The sequence below is a fragment of the Nomascus leucogenys genome, chromosome 4, assembly GCF_006542625.1.
Source record: "Nomascus leucogenys isolate Asia chromosome 4, Asia_NLE_v1, whole genome shotgun sequence".
Taxonomy (NCBI): domain Eukaryota; kingdom Metazoa; phylum Chordata; class Mammalia; order Primates; family Hylobatidae; genus Nomascus; species Nomascus leucogenys.
The window spans coordinates 140,698,564-140,720,145 of NC_044384.1; the positions used below are offsets into that span (position 1 = coordinate 140,698,564).

General features: G+C 47.6%; 1 protein-coding gene across 1 annotated transcript in view; it reads right to left on the reverse strand.

Annotated features, from left to right (window-relative positions):
- C4H8orf74 (chromosome 4 C8orf74 homolog) overlaps positions 1–21,582 on the reverse strand; it is a 36,053-nt gene continuing 14,471 nt past the window's right edge. Inside the window, exons 3-4 of the mRNA XM_030810216.1 lie at positions 2,569–2,975; positions 1–353 (exon numbers count right to left, since the gene is read on the reverse strand). Of these exons, the coding sequence (XP_030666076.1) occupies positions 117–353; positions 2,569–2,975 (644 nt within the window). The 3' untranslated portion in view covers positions 1–116. The remainder of the gene's footprint in view (positions 354–2,568; positions 2,976–21,582) is intronic.

The following is a 21,582-nucleotide window of genomic DNA, read 5'->3' on the forward strand; positions in this document are numbered from 1 at the left end:
GGTTTGTTTCTTTTAATTACGAGAAGTCTCTCTTGGGTGCTGAGCTCACCGTGCTGCAAGGCTCATGGCTATGGGTGGCTGGTCCCCAGTCAGTCTCGTGTGGCAGTCGGGGCCTCCTACTTCCTTGCCTTTGCTTTCTTTCCTTTGCTCGCTCTTTGGGGCTTCAGGGCTTCCTCCTGGCCTGTGTGGCTGGTGATGGGGGGCGGGATAGGGGTGGGGGCGTTGAGGTTCAGAGTCTTCTTCTGAAGCTTCAGGTCCAAGATGGTGAATGTGTTCTGGATCTGGCGCTGCAGCAGCTGCTGCAGGATCTCCATCTGGGTGTGGACCGCCTCGCAGACAAGGCTCTCCAACTCCTGGAAGGAACGGGCAGGGCCGGTGAGTGGGGCTGGGGAGCCTCGCCGGATCCGGTTCTCAACTCAGCCCCTGTTGCGGGTACAAGAATGTGTCCACTGTCCACCCGTCTCACCCTGCCCATGGGCCGTGGCTGCCTTGACCTCTGGCTTCTGGTTGGTTTCAGCCAACTAGGAGCGGGAGGTCTGAGGGTGGGGAGGTCCTCATCTTCTCCTGACTGGCTGTAGGCTGGCCAGGGCCACGGACCAGGGGTAGTCACACTCCCTGTGCCTCAGCCCTTGCCTATAACTAAAGCTCTGTTTTTGGATTCCAAGAGTCACTCCCTCCCTTTTCTTTTCTGGCCTAGAGTGACGGCCAGGCTGTTTGAGTGTGTCATTTGTTCTGGGCCCATCGGCCAGTGCCATAATTCCTATAGACCCTACTTCCTGGTCAGTGCAGGCTCTATCTGGATACCCTGCCCCACCACCATCCTCATTCTCACCTCTCAAAGTTCTAGTGGCAGCTTCATGGGAGGGGACGGGGAAATTGCTTCAGAGAGTGGGTGTGTCCTGCACCCAGCCAGCCATAGGAAGAATGGAAATGCAGCCACCGTCCACCCCCCATGTTAAACAGGAAACCCTGTTGGTCAACTCCATCAGAGTTACAGCCCACAGAGCCTGGATACATGGACCACGTAACTGTGTTTCTCCAGGTTCCCTGCCCGAGCAACCACACAGCAGAGGAGCTATTGTCAGGGGACACACTGGAAGCAACTGGTTGGCTTTAGTGCATTTCTTTGAGATCTTGTATTCACTTAAAATTGTACATTTGCCCCAGAATATCCTCTTGGTTGTTTTTGTAGAAAAAAATTATTGGGGAAGGTTGTGCTATAAGAGAAGGCGTGGTGTTTGTCCTATGCCCTTCAGTGCCCCATCTCAGGTGCATAGCTGGGGCACACAGTGTAGGGGGCTCTGGCTCACCAGCTCTGCCAGGCAGAGGCCAGCAATGCCATGCTGGAGGCTGGGTGGGGAGCTGGGAGGAGCAGGCAGGAACAGCTGTGGAAAGTGCAGGACATTAGGGAGCCACTGTGGCCATGCCCCGCCCCACGCCGTGTGCTAGAGCAAGGTCCGTGAAGGGGGCCAGAGACATAGACTGTTGCGTGGGTTTTGTTGGGTCTTTACTGAATGTCTTCAGGAACTAAGATTACATGGCCATGGCCCCCTGATGTGCTATTTGTCTGGAGACTTATCCTTAGATGAGCACCATCCAGGCTGCTGTGCTCATTGCTCTTTAGAGATTTTCCTGTGTGTGTGTGTGCATGTGTTTGTGTGTGTGTGTGTTGTGTGTGTGTGTAACGCTAAAGGAATACTTCCCAGGGCCATTTGCTCTTCAGCTGATGATTCAGAAACAAAATCCCTTGGAACTCACAGGCCCTGCAACTCCCCCACTCCAATGCCTGAAACACATGCACATACATACACACACACATGCACATACTTGTCTCTCAAAGTATGTTCAAAGATGATGCAACAATGATGACTTCAATGCCTGTGTAAAGCTAAGAAACTAATGTAGGCTTGGCCAGGCCCTCAAGAAGTCAGCTACCCTGGGGCCTGGGTCGTCATGGTCATTGAGGAGCTGGTTGTGGGAAATGCTGGTAGCTAGTGCCCCAGTGGTCTGGCAGACCCTCCAAGAGGGCAGCCCAAAGTCTGAGATCCAGGCACCGGATCCTCCTAAGTCCTCCCCGGGCCCCAGCTCCAGCCTTTGTCTCCCTGGTCACATGACCCTCTCCTAGCTATCCCCATGTCCCTCCCTCCTCCATCTTCTCCTCCAGCCTAGGGGCATGCGGGCTGTGGAGAATCTGCAGCAGTTCCAAAGCTGGGGTCTTTTTCCTGCCTCTCTTGGTGGAATCTGTCACTGATCCATGACACAGAGGAAGGAACTTAGACTTCAGGGTCAGCCAGGCCTCAGTCCAAATGTGAACTCTACCACATGCTAGCTTGGTGGCCTTGGCGAGCTGAAAAGTTCTCTGAGCCTCAGTCGTCTCATCATTAAAATAGAGACAGGAATTTCTACCTTTAGTCTACCACAAAGCCCGTGGTAGACTCTTGATTCCTCCCTGCATCTCCCCTCCTCCCCTGTGTGCCACTGAGGAGCTCCCAACTGCAGTGACTCCAGCCCTGGCTGGTGTCTCTGCAGGCCCAGGTGCCCACCCACAGCAGGTGGGCAGAGCCTCACCTGTCTCTCCAGGACCTGGCCGGGCTGCGCAGGCACAGCGGCAGCGAACGCCTTCTGCAGTGAGCTCTCCTGCTCCAGGCGCAGGGCCTCTTTCAGGAGCAGCACGTCGGCGCGCTTCTGTGCCTCGGACTCCGTCAGCATGGCCACCTGCTGCTCGTGGGTCCACAAGTCCCTGTCCATGCCCTCAGCCAGTGGGAGGGGCTGGGGTGGCATGCACACCTCCAGGTGGGCAACGGTCAGGTCGACCTGCTGGTCCCGGCCCAGGACATACTGGTAGAGTTTGTAGTGGCGGATGAAGGTGTCGTGGAAGTAGTCACAGAGGGCCAGCAGGTGGGTGGTGTTGAAATGGCCCTGGTAATCTCTGAGCTTGTTCCCCAGGATCGTCACAGCCTCAGTAATGGAGCAGCCTGTGGGCACAGGGGCCAGGTACAGAGGGGGAGTGGGACAGAGCTGTCCTGCCAGGCAGTGGACGTGGGCTCTGCACCCAGACAGCCTGGTCACAGAGCCCATGTCCCCACTGCATTTTTAAAAAATATTTATTTCTGTTTATTTTTTTTGAGACGGGGTCTAACTCTCACCCAGGCTGGAGTGCAGTGGTGCAATCGTAGCTCGCTGCAGCCGCCAACTTCCAGGCTCAAGAAATCCCCCTGCGTCAGCCTCCTGGGTAGCTGGGACTACACGTATATGCTAACAAACCTGACTAATTTTGCTTATGTTTTGTCGAGATGAGGTTATCACTATTTTGCCCAGGCTGAACTCCTGAGCTCAAGCGATCCTTCTGCCTCGGCCTCCTGAAGTGCTGGAATTACAGGTGTGAGCCACCATGCCAGCTCTAAGTGCGATTCTTATTACCACGCATTAGCTTTTGAAAGGTATGGAGTGTACCACGTTTCTTTTTTTACTTGCAGTAACTTACACTTATCCCATTTTTTTCTTACATGATTACCCCAGTATAATCATATAAATGTGATTATATGATCTCAGTATAATCACATTATCATTACCAGTATTTTGTCTTTTTTTTTTTTTTCCGAACTCCTGGGCATAAGCAATCCTCCCGCCGTGGCCTCCCAAAGTGTTGGGATTACAGGAGTGAACCACCACACCTGGCCGGTATTGTGTCTTTGGATGCCTGTTTTAAAGACCTACTTTAGCTGTGCTTTATCTTGTTTCTGCTTCTAACTCTTTAGGAAGGAGACGAGAATGTAGAAAAGGAATTCCCATAAGAGTAGAGTAGGAGGCGGCGGGGCACAATGGCTCACACCTGTAATCCCACCACTTTCGGAGGCTGAGGCGGGTGTATCACTTGAGGTGAGGAGTTCGAGACTAGCTTGGCCAACATGGCAAAACCCCATCTCTACTAGAAATACAAATATTAGCTGGGTGTGTTGGCAGGTGCCTGTAATCCCAGCTACTTGGGAGACTGAGGCAGGAGAATTGCTTGAACCCAGGAGGTGGAGACTGCAGTGAGCTGAGATCGTGCCACTGCACTTCAGGCTGGGAAACAGAGCAAGACTCCATCTCAAAAAAAGAAAAAAAAAGAGTGGAGCAGGAGGTGATTGATTGATGCCCAGGCAACTGCTGTGCTGGTGGCTCATGTTGCAGAGTTGGGAAAATATTATTTACCCCATGCAAAGGATTGGCCCTGAGGGCAGCACCAAGGGCAGTGCTCCTTGGATCTTCCCACTTCTTCTCTCCTCCTCTCCCCTTCACTCCTCCTGCTCACAACTCTTTCAGGTGCTCAGCACAGCGGTCGGAGGCAGGGCTCTCCCATCATCTGCTTGGGTCTTGACAGAGGAGGTGGTTCATGAAGGGTCGTGGCTGAATTACATGCCTACCCTGGTGAGCAGATGAGCAGACACCAGGCAGAGAGATAGGCAAGTCAAGGGCAGTGGAAGAGCACAGCCCTGGCATGGAGACCTGGGTTCTCACAGACACCGTCCCGGAAGTGCACTGTGGACTTGGCCAAGCCTCTCCTGCTCCCTGACTCAGTGTCCCCCTCTGAAGAATGAGGGCTTGGGCCAGGCACCCACCAGATCATGTGCTTTGGAGAATTCCACAGTTGCCTCTGCCGACAATGAAAGTAACATGCTGTAGGAAAGGAGGCGGGCTTTTCCCCGAAGGAGGGGACCTGGCTTGTCCACAGACTCCTTCCTTTTCTCTTCCTTTGTGTGAGCCCTCCATGGGGCCCTATGCGATTTCCCCACCCCCAGCTAGAGTGCTCCATGCCCCTTCAGTGGGGACTGTCTCAGTCTTGCCCATGAGGTTGTTTTAAAGTCCCCCCACCCCCCATTCCCTTCATGTTCCCTCTTGGCTGGTCACTGAGGCTGTCTTGCTCTGTATGGAAATATTCACTTTGAATCTCCCCAAAATACCCAGAGGGTGGAGACATTATGGTATTGGGAAAATATTAGCAAAAGCGGCACCACTCCGCTTGGAGCCATGTTGGGATGTGCTGGGAGTGACGCCTGGATTCTGGCAATCTCAGCCTCCTGGGGGAGGGAAGGAGGGACTGCTCCATCATGCAGAATCACAGACTGGAGGCTGTACTTCTCCTTTCTGTCATGGCAAAGCAGCAGGCTTGGAGCCCAAGGGTTACACTCCACTCGGGAGGGTACTGGGTTTGGAGGTCTGAGATACTCTGTCCCTCTTAGATATGACACTGGGCCTTTTTCTCTCAAATGTAAAATTCAGATTAGTCATACTGACTTCACAGCCTTGTTGGAAGGGTCAAATGGGGTAAGATGTCCAGCTTCATGCAGAGCCTAATACAAGCCAGCAGTCAATAAATGCTGTAGAAAGAATTTATGTCTACCTTTGCAAAAAAAGTCTCTCCCTTCCCCTTTCCCCTCCCCCATCCAGCCTTCCCTCTATTCCTTCCTTCCTTCATCTCTGTCCATCTTTCCATTCATTCATTCTTTCACCCACCCATCCATCCATTCATCCATCATCCTTCTACTGATCCATCCATCCATCCATCCATCCATCCATCCATCCATCCATCCATCTATCCTTCCATGCACCCATCCATCCATCCATCCATCCATTCTTCCATCCATTCATTCATCCATTCTTCCACCCATCGATCTGTTTTTCCACCCATTTGTTTATCCGTTCACCTATTCATCCATCCATTGATTCTTTGATCTATCCACCCATCCATTCACCCATCCTTCCATCCATTTGTGAAAGGAAGATAAAAACTTGGGAACCCAATTCACTATGCCAAAAGAAAAAAATTAAGCTGAAAGTTGAGTAACACGAGAAACTGCCTTTCCTTTGATTCCTAAGCAGGTAGCTATAAATAAAAGTTTAAATATCTCCACAGGTAGCTACTCTATGTTTGCCTTATGTTATATAGAGTGCCAATTTACTGAGCAAGGGAGGAACACAGAATTGATTATTCCCCACCTGCTCCTTTTCTCTTGCAACATGTGGATTACCACACCCTCCTTCTTTCCCCTCCAGCCCACTTGCCCCTTTAAATTCTGAAGCCTTCAAAATTATCTTTGGAGAAAGGAACAGACCTTTCTCCGAGGTACGTCATTAACCTTGGCAAAATAACGTTCTAAATTGATTGAGACCTATCTCAGATACTTTTCGGTTTACACATTTATCCTTCCATTCACCCAAGATTAGTTTGTCAAAGGTGACTGAACCTATAAATTGTTACTGCCTATTAATTACTCGGCACTGTGCAAGATTCTGGCAATACTATGACAACAAGTAAGTCATATCCTCTGCTCTCAGTTGCTTACAGGAGAGACACAAGCAGATAATGACAGTGCATAGTAAAGAGGAGCAGAGTTGGGTGAAGAAGAGCATGGGCTTCAGGACCGGGTCCTCCTAGAGAAGGTGATGTGTGAGCTGCATCCCAGAGTGAGGCTGAGCCAGGCCCAGAGGTGGGGCCACTTCACAGCCCAGCGGAGTGACAGCAGAGGAGCAGGCAGCAGCCTGGCCTGGGTGGGAGCAAGGTGAGGCTTGTTGTCGTTGGCACCTAAAGGTGGAGGCAGACGATGGCAAGAGCTGCATGGAGAGGTGGGTGGAAGACAGACCCGAGGGCCTTGGATGGATGCCACACTCAGAAGCCAGGGCTCTGTCTTCTGGGCAGTTCACAGAAGGAGCAGATCTCAGTGGCAGGACCTGGCCGTCCTTGGACATAGGGTGTGCAAGACAGAAACTGGCACAACCCCCAGGTTCTTACGGGGATGTTTGAGGGACAGTGGGCCTACCAACAGAGAGAATACCATATGGTGACACGCTGACCTCTGATATGACCCTTGCCCTCAGAGAGCTTCCAGTCTTGAAGAGGAGACAGTTGAACAAATGATGGCCGCCTTTGTATTCTCAGCCCCCAGCACTGGGATTTGTGCAGAGTGGAGGCCCAATCAAAGTCTAGAGAGTAAGTGAACCAGCTCTAATATGTCAACGTGGAGGTGTTCATTCATTAGGTCAACAAATACTTATTGGGGGCTTTGCCTGTGCCAAGAATTCTTCCAGGTTCCAGGGAGGTGGTGGAGGGCTGGGGAGGAAACGTGCAGATATCTAGCTCTGCACAAGGCTGTGTGGGCTTGGCAGCGGACATGACAAGAAGAAGGTCAGGAAGGGCTTCCCTGAGGAGGCAGTAAAGGAGCTGGGATGCTCTGGGTCAGAGGGGTTTACTGGGCAAAGAGAGGTGGTAAAGGGCGAGGCAAGAGGGGGAGCAGCTTGTGCAAAGGCCCTGTGATTGAAGCAGGCATGGCCCACTGAGGGACTGAAAGGTAGGGGAGGAAGGCGGTGGGCAGGCTGGAGATCTGCAGGCAAGGAGCCGCCTGGCTGGAGATGAGGCTGGGTAGGCCAGGCCCTGAAAGCCCATAGCATGCCCTGCCCTGCAGGGGTCCCACTCCCAGGGCCACTGTCTGGCAGAGACCCTCTCCACTGCGCATCTCCCTACCCCCGACTGAGTGTTTCTCCAGAGTACTCATCACTGTCTTTGATCTTGTGAATTTTACTGACGTGATTTGTTCTTGGTCATTTTCCCTCCACTAGCACTCAAGCTGCGAGAGAGTGAGAGGCCATCTTTTCTGTTCACTGCTGGGCGCCAAGCGCCAGAGCAGTCAGCTCCCAGGAGGTGCTCTGCAGAGAAGGAGAGACTTGTTGAACGGACACAAGGGAATGGGCGGCCACAGCACTTTCAGAGGCCATGGCAGGGGGATCACTTGAGCCTGGGAGTTCAAGACCAGCCTGGGTAAAACAGAAAGACCCCAACACTATAAAAAAAATAGCCAGCACGGTGGTGCATGCCTTTAGTCCCAGCTACTCAGGAGGTTGAGATAGGAGGATCACTTGAGCCCAGGAGGTCAAGGCTGCAGATCGTGCCACTGCACTCCAGTCTGGACGACAAGGTGAGACCTTGTCTCACACACACACAAAAGGATTTATTTAGGGAACATTCCCATGTGCCAGGCATTGGGGGATGTTTCCTGTGGCCGAGGCTTTCACCATGGAGGCTGCTGGGCTGGCAGAACAGGCGCCAAAGGCCAGGCCCACCCAGACATGGCAGAAGGGTTTCCAGCAGGCAGCGGGTGAGTGGAGCCAGGTTCCAGGGAGCCAGTCTGGCAGCAGGAGGAAAGAGCTGTGTCGGAAGGAAGGGCCAAGGCCTTGGCGGGGATCAGCCCAGGGCAGGGTCCAGGTCCTGCTTCACTGACCAGAAGCTCTTGGCTGCTGCTGCCCTCAGGACAGCAAAGACCCCCTGGCCCCACATGCCCTCTGTCCCTTCCTGTCCTTTCACTCAGAGTTGGGCATCAGAGCGTGCAGGCCTGCCATCAATTGGCAGGAGCTTCCCCGCAGGGATGCAGTGAGAGAAGAAGGAGCTCTGAAGAGGCCAGGGGATCTGCACACGCCCCGTGTTGGGGGCACCAGGCTGGAGTCCAGATGCCGGTGGGAAAGGCGACCCCAAGCAGAGGGGCCAGCAGTGGTAAAGGCCGGAGGTGAGTGGGGCACAGCGTGGGTATGTGCACAGGGCCACACCCAGCTGTCCGGGAGGCAAAGCTGGATTCTGGGGACTGAGGTGGGGGACCCAGGGCTTGTGGTCAGTTTGGACAGGGTCGTTTCATGAGAGCCCTGTGTGCCATGTGAAAGAGTTGACTTCATCACGGAGCACCAGGATCTCCAAGGATAGAGTACGTAAAATTATCAAATTCCTCAGGGTTAAGAACCTGGTGGAGAGGTACTGAGGCCAGAGGTGAGAGGTTGGGGCCATCCCAGAGGGAAGATGGTGGCCGCATGGAGGACAGCAGAGGCTGCCCATCGAGGGATCCCAGAGGGTGAGCAGGCATGAGGCCATCATTTTTGATTAGCAAGCTGGACTCTGGGCCTGTGTGGGGGTGACAGTGTGTGAGCTTCATCAGATGACTCATCACACCTTCTCTGAACTTGCCGGAAGGTATCCTGCTCCTCCTCCAGCCTGGCCTGGCCTGACGGAGCATGGGGTGGGGTCACCTGCATCCTGCAGCTGTGGGTGGCTGTGTCTGCCTCCTTGGGGAAGGCCAGCCCCTGAACCCCTCTGTTCAGCCCCAGCAGCCGTACACAGAACGCAGATCTGAACAGAGAAGTCCGCCAGGCTCAGCAGTGCGAATGCACTCAGCAGCTGTGCCTGGGTGTCCTGGCGGCTTCTCATCCTGGCCGATGCCCTACTATGGCCATGGGCTGTGGCCTGCACCTAAGAGGTCATACAAACCAAGTGCAGACCTTGTCCTGGGTCAACAGGGAAGGAGCCCCCGGGCTGAATTCTAACTTCCAGCCCCCAGACACTCTTGACTGGTTCTGGGTTTCAGCAAAGCTTGTTGGAAGCCGGCTTATGAGACACACTTTCTTGGCCTCGGACCACACTCCCTGGGCCTCGGGTTGAGAAGTTCCTGGTGACTCAGAAAGTGGAGGGATTAAGTCTCAGGGAGAAGCCGCTGGCTGCCGGGCGGACAGATCTGTGCCTGCAAGTTGCTCTTCAATAACAGGGAGTGGCCTTCATTTGCATTGGCTGCTGGGAACTTCCTGAAGATGGTCCCCAAGCCCCTGGAGGCCAGCACCTGCGAGGAGAAGGCAGCACGAGTGGAGGAGGAGAGGAATGAGGACGGGAAGGGTGGGGGAGGCTTGCTGGGCAGATGTCAGCATGGGAAGCTCCAAGATCACGGCAGAAACGGCTCAGACCAGGGGGCTCCGGTGGCTTCCTTTGCCCCTCACACCTGGAGTCTGGGCTGGGCGAGCCAGGGGGAGATCGCCACATCCCTGCAGGGCTGGAAACGGGGAAGGCTGCTCCTTGTGGGTGTGCCTGAGTGGGAAGACCCAGGTACCCCGATAAACCAGTTTGGTTCCCCCATCTTGCCTCCCAGGGGCAGGAACCAAGTCAGGCTACAGCGTGGCACTGCTCACCTTTCCCAACACCTGAGCGCCTACCAGGGCTGGCCCAGTATGGTGGGAAGCAGACGAAAGCAAAGGCCCAGCATCTCCACCCAACAGCATCCTTCATCCCTCCTGCCCCGCATTGCCCCCTGCCCCCTTTGTGCTCCTGGGGAGACTCTACTAAACTCCTTCACCCCGGGGTGCTGGGGACTGTACCGCCCAGGTGAGCTCCCCTCAGTTAGGGAGCACCCACCACCTTGTGCCATGCATGCTCTGGGTCACTCGGTCTCCCAGCTCCCAGCACGGTGAGGCTGGTGCAGGCACCAACCCCTCTCCTCCCGGGAGAGAAACTGAGGCTCAAAGAGGCTGAGGGATTGGCTCAGGGCCCCTCAGGTGGTATTCAAACTCCAGGCCATCCAGCTCCAAGAGGCTTTGTGGTCTTTCTGTAGATTCTTGGAGGTGGACACTGCAAGGGACCTCCAGCCCCACCGGTCACATTTTCCAAAGGATGTTTTGCAATAGCTGTTACAGTTTACCCTGGGACAACATGGGCTGGAACTGCACGAGGAAGGAGTCCCTAGGCTGAATTCTAACTTTCGGCCTCCAGATGCTCCTGCGGGTCCACTTACACATAGATTTTCTTCCTGTGCCACCCCCAAAACGGTAAGATCAACCCCTCCTCTTCCTCCCCCTCCGCCTGTTCAACATGAAAATGACGAGAATAGTGGCCTTGATGGTAATCCACTTCCGCTTAATGAAGGGTAAATGTATTTCCTCTTCCTTATGTTTTTCTTAATACTTTCTTTTCTTCAGCCTACTTTATTGTAAGAACACAGTACGTAATACATATTACATACAAAATGTATGTGAATCGACTGTTTATATTATCAGTAAGCTTCTGGTCAACGGTAGGCTATGAGTAACTAAATTCTAGAAGAGTCCAAAGTTACACATGGGTTTTCAACTGCACAGGAGGTTGGTAGCCCTAAATCTCATGTTGTTCAAGAGTCACTTGTATATCAAAATGAATGTTTCACAGCCAGAGAGACCTTTAAGATATGTTGGATCCAAGGAGATTAAATAGAGCTTTAATATGCTAATGAGCTCAACAAAATATGCAAATGAGCTTAGCAGATCACCAAAAGGCATGGAGCATTTGTAATGCTTCTCAAATCTATTCGGGGCAAATAGTCTCTCTGGACCAAGGAGCACATCTCTCTGGACCAAGGAGAAATGTTGAGCTTGTCCTATCGTTTTTCTCTACAAATGGGGAAACTGAGGCCCAGAAAAAGGATGAGACTTGCCTAAAGCTAACCTGTGGCAAAGTCAGGACCTGAGCTCCAGCCCAGGGGTGAAGGGTCAGGAACCTGGTGGTAGAGCTGCCCTCCCCATCACCACTCCCTGTGTAGGGAAGGGGTTGGTGTCTATTTCTTTGCACTGCCCCAGCCCTGGTGCTTTTTGGTAGGTCAGAAATGTCTGTGAAAGGTGGGCTGGGGCACTGTCTGCCCAGGGAAGGGAATGGAGGAGCCACGGCAGGAGACTGGGCCAGGTGCTGTTCTTGGGAGTTAGCTTTGTGTCTGCCCTGCTGACCACAGCCTGGGGACACGCAGGATTGTCAGGAAGACCACTGAGAGCTTGCCACCTTTGCTTGAGACCTCTTCTGTGGCTCCTGCCTGTCCCAGGGTCCCTGGACTGCTGGCCTTCCCACCTCCTACTGCAGCACAAGTGGTCCCTTCAGTATGACGCCTTTCCAAAGCCACCTGGTAAACTGCAGGGAGAGGAGAGAGGGCAGGCTGGTTGGGCCTGACACTCCCATGGGGGAAGAGGAGCAGCAGCATCCCTCCTGACCTCATCAGGAAGGGCCTGGACTGGCCAGAGGAGGACCACGCTGGCTGGAGATGCATCGTCCTCCTGCCCTGTGACTTCGCCACCAAGGATTCAAGAGCTGTGTGTTCTGTTCTTAGCCACCTTCATGGTCACACGGCAGCCACCACTGAGCCTAGGGAACACCTGGACTGAAGATGGGACTGAAGATGGCACTGATGCTGGGGCCATTCCTTGAAGCTCGGCTCCTCTGTCAGGGGCAGTGGGGTATGTCTGGTATGAGCACAGACTGGGGATTCAGGCAGATGTGGGCTAACCTCAGGCGCACAACTTCATCACTTGCACAAGTTATTTTGCCTCTCTGGGCATCAGCGTTCCTTTTCTTTTTGTGTTTTTTTTTTATTATTATACTTGAAGTTTTAGGGTACATGTGCACAATGTGCAGGTTTGTTACATAGGTATACATGTGCCATGTTGGTGTGCTACACCCATTAAGTCGTCATTTAGCATTAGGTATATCTCCTAATGCTATCCCTCCCCACTCCCCCCACCCCACAACAGTCCCTGGAGTGTGATGTTCCCCTTCCTGTGTCCATGTGTTCTCATTGTTCAATTCCCACCTATGAGTGAGAACATGCGGTGTTTGGTCTTTTGTCCTTGCAATAGTTTGCTCAGAATGATGGTTTCCCAGTTTCATCCATGTCCCTACAGAGGACATGAACTCATCATTTTTTATGGCTGCATAGTATTGCATGGTGTATATGTGCCACATTTTCTTAATCCACTCTATCGTTGTTGGACATTTGGGTTGGTTCCAACTCTTTGCTATTGTGAATAGTGCCACAATAAACATACGTGTACATGTGTCTTTATAGCAGCATGATTTATAATCCTTTGGGTATATACCCAGTAATGGGATGGCTGGGTCAAATGGTATTTCTAGTTCTAGATCCCTGAGGAATCACCACACTGACTTCCACAATGGCTGAACTAGTTTACAGTCCCACCAACAGTGTAAGTGTTCCTGTTTCTCCACATCCTCTCCAGCACCTGTTGTTTCCTGACTTTTTAATGATGGCCATTCTAACTGGTGTGAGATGGTATCTCATTGTGGTTTTGATTTGCATTTCTCTGATGGCCAGTGATGATGAGCATTTTTTCATGTGTTTTTTGGCTGCATAAATGTCTTCTTTTGAGAAGTGTCTGTTCATATACTTGACCCACTTTTTGATGGGGTTGTTTGTTTTTTTCTTGTAAATTTCTTTGAGTTCATTGTAGATTCTGGATATTAGCCCTTTGTCAGATGAGTAGGTTGCAAAAATTTTCTCCCATTCTGTAGGTTGCCTGTTCACTCTGATGGTAATTTCTTTTGCTGTGCAGAAGCTCTTTAGTTTAATTAGATCCCATTTGTCAATTTTGGCTTTTGTTGCCATTGCTTTTGGTGTTTTAGACATGAAGTGCTTGTCCATGCCTATGTCCCGAATGGTATTGCCTAGGTTTTCTTCTAGGGTTTTTATGGTTTTAGGTCTAACATGTAAGTCTTTAATCCATCTTGAATTAATTTTTGTATAAGGTGTAAGGAAGGGATCCAGTTTCAGCTTTCTACCTATGGCTAGCCAGTTTTCCCAGCACCATTTATTAAATAGGGAATCCTTTCCCCATTGCTTGTTTTTGTCAGGTTTGTCAAAGATCAGATGGTTGTAGATATGCGGCATTATTTCTGAGGGCTCTGTTCTGTTCCATTGATCTATATCTCTGTTTGGTACCAGTACCATGCTGTTTTGGTTACTGTAGCCTTGTAGTATAGTTTGAAGTCAGGTAGCGTGATGCCTCCAGCTGTGTTCTTTTGGCTTAGGATTGACTTGGCGATGTGGGCTCTTTTTTGGTTCCATATGAACTTTAAAGTAGTTTTTTCCAATTCTGTGAAGAAAGTCATTGGTAGCTTGATGGGGATGGCACTGAATCTATAAATTACCTTGGGCAGTATGACCATTTTCACGATATTGATTCTTCCTACCCATGAGCATGGAATGTTCTTCCATTAGTTTGTATCGTCTTTTATTTCCTTGAGCAGTGGTTTGTAGTTCTCCTTGAAGAGGTCCTTCACATCCCTTGTAAGTTGGATTCCTAGGTATTTTATTCTCTTTGAAGCAATTGTGAATGGGAGTTCATTCATGATTTGGCTCTCTGTTTGTCTGTTATTGGTGTATAAGAATCCTTGTGATTTTTGTACATTGATTTTGTATCCTGAGACTTTGCTGAAGTTGCTTATCAGCTTAAGGAGATTTTGGGCTGAGACAATGGAGTTTTCTAGATATACAATCATGTCATCTGCAAACAGGGACAATTTGACTTCTTCTTTTCCTGATTGAATACCGTTTATTTCCTTCTCCCACCTGATTGCCCTGGCCAGAACTTCCAACACTATGTTGAATAGGAGTGGTGAGAGAGGGCATCCCTGTCTTGTGCCCGTTTTCAAAGGGAATGCTTCCAGTTTTTGCCCATTTGGTATGATATTGGCTATGGGTTTGTCATAGACAGCTCTTATTATTTTGAGATACGTTCCATCAATGCCTAATTTATTGAGAGTTTTTAGCATGAAGGGTTGTTGAATTTTGTCAAAGGCCTTTTCTGCATATATTGAGATAATCCTGTGGTTTTTGTCTTTGGTTCTGTTTATATGCTGGATTACATTTATTGATTTGCATATGTTGAACCAGCCTTGCATCCCAGGGATGAAGCCCACTTGATCATGGTGGATAAGCTTTTTGATGTGCTGCTGGATTCAATTTGCCAGTATTTTATTGAGGATTTTTGCATCAATGTTCATCAAGGATATTGGTCTGAAATTCTGTTTTTTTGTTGTATCTCTGCCAGGCTTTGGTATCAGGATGATGCTGGCCTCATAAAATGAGTTAGGAAGGATTCCCTCTTTCTCTATTGATTGGAATAGTTTCAGAAGGAATGATACCATCTCCTCCTTGTACCTCTGGTAGAATTCGGCTGTGAATCCATCTGGTCCTGGACTTTTTTTGGTTGGTAAGCTGTTGATTATTGCCACAATTTCAGAACCTGTTATTGGTCTATTCAGAGATTCAACTTCTTCCTGGTTTAGTCTTGGGAGGGTGTATTTGTCGAGGAATTTATCCATTTCTTCTAGATTTTCTAGTTTATTTGCGTAGAGGTGTTTGTAGTATTCTCTGATGGCAGTTTGTATTTCTGTGGGATTGGTGGTGATATCCCCTTTATCATTTTTTATTGCATCTATTTGATTCTTCTCTCTTTTCTTTTTTTTTTTTTTTGGTGCTTTTTTTTTTCTTTTTTTTTTATTATACTTTAGGGTTTTAGGGTACATGTGCACAATGTGCAGGTTTGTTACATATGTATCCATGTGCCATGTTGATTTCCTGCACCCATTAACTCGTCATTTAGCATTAGGTGTATCTCCTAATGCTGTCCCTCCCCCCTCCCCCCACCCCACAACAGTCCCTGGAGTGTGATGTTCCCCTTCCTGTGTCCATGAGTTCTCATTGTTCAATTCCCACCTATGAGAGAGAACATGCGGTGTTTGGTTTTTTGTCCTTGCGATAGTTTACTGAGAATGATGTTTTCCAGTTTCATCCATGTCCCTACAAAGGACACGAACTCATCATTTTTTATGGCTGCATAGTATTCCATGGTGTATATGTGCCACATTTTCTTAATCCAGTCTATTGTTGTTGGACATTTGGGTTGGTTCCAACTCTTTGCTATTGTGAATAGTGCCGCAATAAACATACGTGTGCATGTGTCTTTATAGCAGCATGATTTATAGTCCTTTGGGTATATACCCAGTAATGGGATGGCTGGGTCAAATGGTATTTCTAGTTCGAGATCCCTGAGGAATCGCCACACTGACTTCCACAATGGTTGAACTAGTTTACAGTCCCACCAACAGTGTAAAAGTGTTCCTATTTCTCCACATCCTCTCCAGCACCTGTTGTTTCCTGATTTTTTAATGATGGCCATTCTAACTGGTGTGAGATGGTATCTCACTGTGGTTTTGATTTGCATTTCTCTGATGGCCAGTGATGATGAGCATTTCTTCATGTGTTTTCTGGCTGCATAAATGTCTTCTTTTGAGAAGTGTCTGTTCATGTCCTCTGCCCACTTTTTGATGGGGTTGTTTGTTTTTTTCTTGTAAATTTGTTTGAGTTCATTGTAGATTCTGGATATTAGCCCTTTGTCAGATGAGTAGGTTGCAAAAATTTTCTCCCATTCTGTAGGTTGCCTGTTCATTCTGATGATAGTTTCTTTTGCTGTGCAGAAGCTCTTTAGTTTAATGAGATCCCATTTGTCGATTTTGGCTTTTGTTGCCATTGCTTTTGGTGTTTTAGACATGAAGTCCTTGCCCATGCCTGTGTCCTGAATGGTATTGCCTAGGTTTTCTTGTAGGATTTTAATGGTTTTAGGTCTAACATATAAGTCTTTAATCCATCTTGAATTAATTTTTGTATAAGGTGTAAGGAAGGGATCCAGTTGCAGCTTTCTACATATGGCTAGCCAGTTTTCCCAGCACCATTTATTAAATAGGGAATCCTTTCCCCATTTCTTGTTTTTGTCAGGTTTGTCAAAGATCAGATAATTGTAGCTATGCGGCATCATTTCTGAGGGCTCTGTTCTGTTCCATTGATCTATGTCTCTGTTGTGGTACCAGTACCATGCTGTTTTGGTTGCTGTAGCCTTGTAGTATAGTTTAAAGTCAGGTAGCATGATGCCTCCAGCTTTGTTCTTTTGGCTTAGGATTGACTTGGCGATGCGGGCTCTTTTTTGGTTCCATATGAACTTTAAAGTAGTTTTTTCCAATTCTGTGAAGAAAGTCATTGGTAGCTTGATGGGGATGGCATTGAATCTATAAATTACCTTGGGCAGTATGGCCATTTTCACGATATTGATTCTTCCAACCCATGAGCATGGAATGTTCTTCCATTTGTTTGTATCCTCTTTTATTTCATTGAGCAGTGGTTTGTAGTTGTCCTTGAAGAGGTCCTTCACATCCCTTGTAAGTTGGATTCCTAGGTATTTTATTCTCTTTGAAGCAATTGTGAATGGGAGTTCACTCATGATTTGGCTCTCTGTTTGTCTGTTATTGGTGTACAAGAATGCTTGTGAATTTTGTACATTAATTTTGTATCCTGAGACTTCACTGAAGTTGCTAATCAGCTTAAGGAGATTTTGGGCTGAGACAATGGGGTTTTCTAGATATACAATCATGTCATCTGCAAACAGGGACAATTTGACTTCCTCTTTTCCTAATTGAATACCTTTTATTTCCTTCTCCTGCCTGATTGCTCTGGCCAGAACTTCCAGCACTATGTTGAATAGGAGTGGTGAGAGAGGGCATCCCTGTCTTGTGCCAGTTTTCAGAGGGAATGCTTCCAGTTTTTGCCCATTCAGTATGATATTGGCTGTGGGTTTGTCGTAGATAGCTCTTATTATTTTGAGATACGTCCCATCAATACCTAATTTATTGAGAGTTTTTAGCATGAAGGGTTGTTGAATTTTGTCAAAGGCCTTTTCTGCATCTATTGAGATAATCATGTGGTTTTTGTCTTTGGTTCTGTTTATATGCTGGATTACATTTATTGATTTGCGTATGTTGAACCAGCCTTGCATCCCAGGGATGAAGCCCACTTGATCATGGTGGATAAGCTTTTTGATGTGCTGCTGGATTCGGTTTGCCAGTATTTTATTGAGGATTTTTGCATCAATGTTCATCAAGGATATTGGTCTGAAATTCTCTTTTTTGGTTATGTCTCTGCCAGGTTTTTGTATCAGGATGATGCTGGCTTCATAAAATGTGTTAGGGAGGATTCCCTCTTTTTCTATCGATTGGAATAGTTTCAGAAGGAATGGTACCAGTTCCTCCTTGTACCTCTGGTAGAATTCAGCTGTGAATCCATCAGGTCCTGGACTCTTTTTGGTTGGTAAGCTATTGATTATTGCCACAATTTCAGAACCTGTTATTGGTCTATTCAGAGATTCAACTTCTTCCTGGTTTAGTCTTGGGAGGGTGTATTTGTCGAGGAATTTATCCATTTCTTCTAGATTTTCTAGTTTATTTGCATAGAGGTGTTTGTAGTATTCTCTGATGGTAGATTGTATTTCTGTGGGATCGGTGGTGATATCCCCTTTTTCGTTTTTTATTGCATCTATTTGATTCTTCTCTCTTTTCTTCTTTATTAGTCTTGCTAGTGGTCTATCAATTTTGTTGAACTTTTCAAAAAACCAGCTCCTAGATTCATTAATTTTTTGAAGGGTTTTTTGTGTCTCTATTTCCTTCAGTTCTGCTCTGATTTTAGTTATTTCTTGCCTTCTGCTAGCTTTTGAATGTGTTTGCTCTTGCTTTTCTAGTTCTTTTAATTGTGATGTTAGGGTGTCAATTTTGGATCTTTCCTGCTTTCTCTTGTGGGCATTTAGTGCTATAAATTTCCCTCTACACACTGCATTGGATGTGCCCCAGAGATTCTGGTATGTTGTGTCTTTGTTCTCATTGGTTTCACAGAACATCTTTATTTCTGCCTTCATTTCGTTATGTACCCAGTAGTCATTCAAGAGCAGGTTGTTCAGTTTCCATGTAGTTGAGTGGTTTTGAGTGCGTTTCTTAATCCTGAGTTCTAGTTTAATTGCACTGTGGTCTGAGAGACAGTTTGTTATAATTTCTGTTCTTTTACAAACTAAGCTTCGTAAGCGAAGGAGAAATAAAATACTTTACAGACAAGCAAATGCTGAGAGATTTTGTCACCACCAGGCCTGCCCTAAAAGAGCTCCTGAAGGAAGCACTAAACATCGAAAGGAACAACTGGTACCAGCCACTGCAAAAACATGCCAAAATGTAAAGACCATCAAGGCTAGGAAGAAAGTGCATCAACTAACGAGCAAAATAAGCAGCTAACATCATAATGACAGGACCAAATTCACACATAACAATATTAACTTTAAATGTAAATGGGCTAAATGCTCCAATTAAAAGACACAGACTGGCAAATTGGATAAAGAGTCAAGACCCGTCAGTGTGCTGTATTCAGGAAAGCCATCTCACATGCAGAGACACAGATAGGTTCAAAATCAAGGGATGGAGGAAGATCTACCAAGGAAATGGAAAACAAAAAAAGGCAGGGGCTGCAATCCTAGTTTCTGATAAAACAGACTTTAAACCAACAAAGATCAAAAGAGACAAAGAAGGCCATTACATAATGGTAAAGAGATAAATTCAACAAGAAGAGCTAACTATCCTAAATATATATGCACCCAATACAGGAGCACCCAGATTCATAAAGCAAGTCCTGAGTGACCTACAAAGAGACTTAGACTCCCACACAATAATAATGGGAGACTTTAATACTGTCAACATTAGACAGATCAACAAGACAGAAAGTTAACAAGGATACCCAGGAAAATTGAACTCAGCTCTGCACCAAGCAGACCTAATAGACATCTACAGAACTCTCCACCCCAAATCAACAGAATATACATTTTTTTCAGCACCACACCACACCTACTCCAAAATTGACCACATAGTTGGAAGTAACGCACTTCTTTGTCTTTTTTATTCCGTTTATTAAAACTGGCACAACTATGATGTTAGAAGTCAGTAGTAGTTTCTGGAAAGAGTTAGAAAGAGGATTTTGGGTGCAGATAATTTTCTTTATTCTTTCTTTTTTTTTTTTGGAGATGTAGTCTTGCTCTGTTGCCCAGGCTGGAGTGCAGTGGCGCATTCTTGGCTCACTGCAGCCACCACCTCCCGTGTTCAAGTGATCCTCCTGCCTCAGCCTCCCAAGTAGGTGGGAGGTGTACACTACCACGCCCGGCTAATTTTTGTATTTTTAGTAGAGACAACCTTCACCATATTGGCCAGGCTGGTCTTGAATTCCTCACCTCTGGTAATCCCCCCACCTCGGCCTCCCAAAGTGCTGGGATTATAGGTGTGAGCCACTGCGCCTGGCCTGGTTGCTGATAATGTTTTAATTCTGCTTCTACTTCTGGATGCTGTTAAACGGGCACACTTTCTGAGAAATATCAAGATGAACATTTATAATTTATGCATTTTTCTGTGTGTATGCTATAATTAAATGAAAGATTTACTTTAAGAATATGGTGACCCTGAAAAATAAGTTATTCCTAATTTGTGCAATGATGATAAAATCACAGAAAAGTAAACAGATTTAAAAATAGTATTTGAAAGCAGAATCTTTTCACACTGGAAGCAGTTTTTCTAATGCAATCTATTTTTTTTTTTTTTTTTTTTTTGAGATGGAGTCTCGCTGTGTCACCCAGCCTGGGTTGCAGTGGTGCGATCTTACTCAGCTGATTGCAACCTCCGCCTCCCGGATTCAAGCGATTCTCCTGTCTCAGCTTCCCAAGTAGCTGTATTTTTAGAGATGGGGGTTTCACCATGTTGGTCAGGCTGGTCTTGAACTCCTGGTCTCAGGTGATACACCCGCCTTGGCCTCCCAAACTGCCGGGATTACATGCGTGAGCCACTGTGTCTGGCCGTAATGCAATCTATTTCTATTATGCAAGACTTTTAATAAAAACCATTGCATATATTGATTGCACAGTCTAAGAGACATGGGCAGCAGTGTTCTTACCTGTAAAATAGAGGCAATAAAAATCTCTACCTCATAAGATTAGAGGACAGCATGCATATATGGTGCTTTCCACAGTGCCTGGTACACAGTAAGCACTCAATAAGTAATGCCATTGTCACCGTCATTGCCATCATCAGGCCTCTGCTGGCATTCCTACTCCCTGGTGGGCTGCGTGGGCTCCTGGACTCAACCTGGTGTGGCAGAGAATGAAGCATGGCTCTAGGACAATAAACCTGGAGACTGGATTTCTTTAATCCAACCCCTTCTTGGTGGTTGCCTGGTGATTCCACTCACCTATGGTGGGATGGGCGGGCACGGGGCCCCACCCAAAGAATAGTAGAGGCTCTTTCTTTCCTGGTCACTCAAACAGTGGAGGGGACAGGACAGCTGGGAGTGGGCTGGGTTCCCAGTTATGGGTAGGGGAAGAGGCCACCACTTACCGCATAACTCAACAGGCTCTTGTGCTTTATCCTCTCTCTCCCCACTATTGTGGGTGCCTCCATGGCAAGAACCTGCTAGATGGGCCAGACTTCCCAAACCCAAATTCTCTTTTTATTGCTATTATTTTATTGAATTAATTAATTTTTTTAATACCACCAGGTATTCCAGGGTGGTCTCCCATCCAAGTACTAACCATGTCCGACTCTGCTTAGTTTCCAAGATCAGACAAGATAGCCACGTTCAAGGTGGTGTGGCCATAGACCCGAGTCTAGATTCTTGTACTGAAAAGCGTGTGGGTGCTTATGAGAACGACAGTGCAGATAATGGAAAATCTTCCCAGAAAGCTCTGGACATGTGGTTGCTGCCCAGTGCTAAGCTCTCAGGAAATAATACTACCACTATATTAGTGTGTTATTTTACAGTTTTAAAGCATTTACACTATCCATCAACTCATTTAATTATCACAACCAACCTATAAAATAGGTATTTGACACCATTTAACAGATGAAGAAACTGAGGTTTAGAGCATGCATGTGGCTTGTCTACTGCTATTCAGTAGCAAAATCAGGTCTCAATCCATATCCTCCAACTCCAAGGAGAGTACACCACAGCCATTTTTTAGGAGTGAATGGAAGATATATGAAATACACAGCACTACAATATGTCCACTAGCATTCTTAGATTTAAATTTAATTTTTCAATTGTTATAATATACATAACATAACCTTGACCATTTTAACTA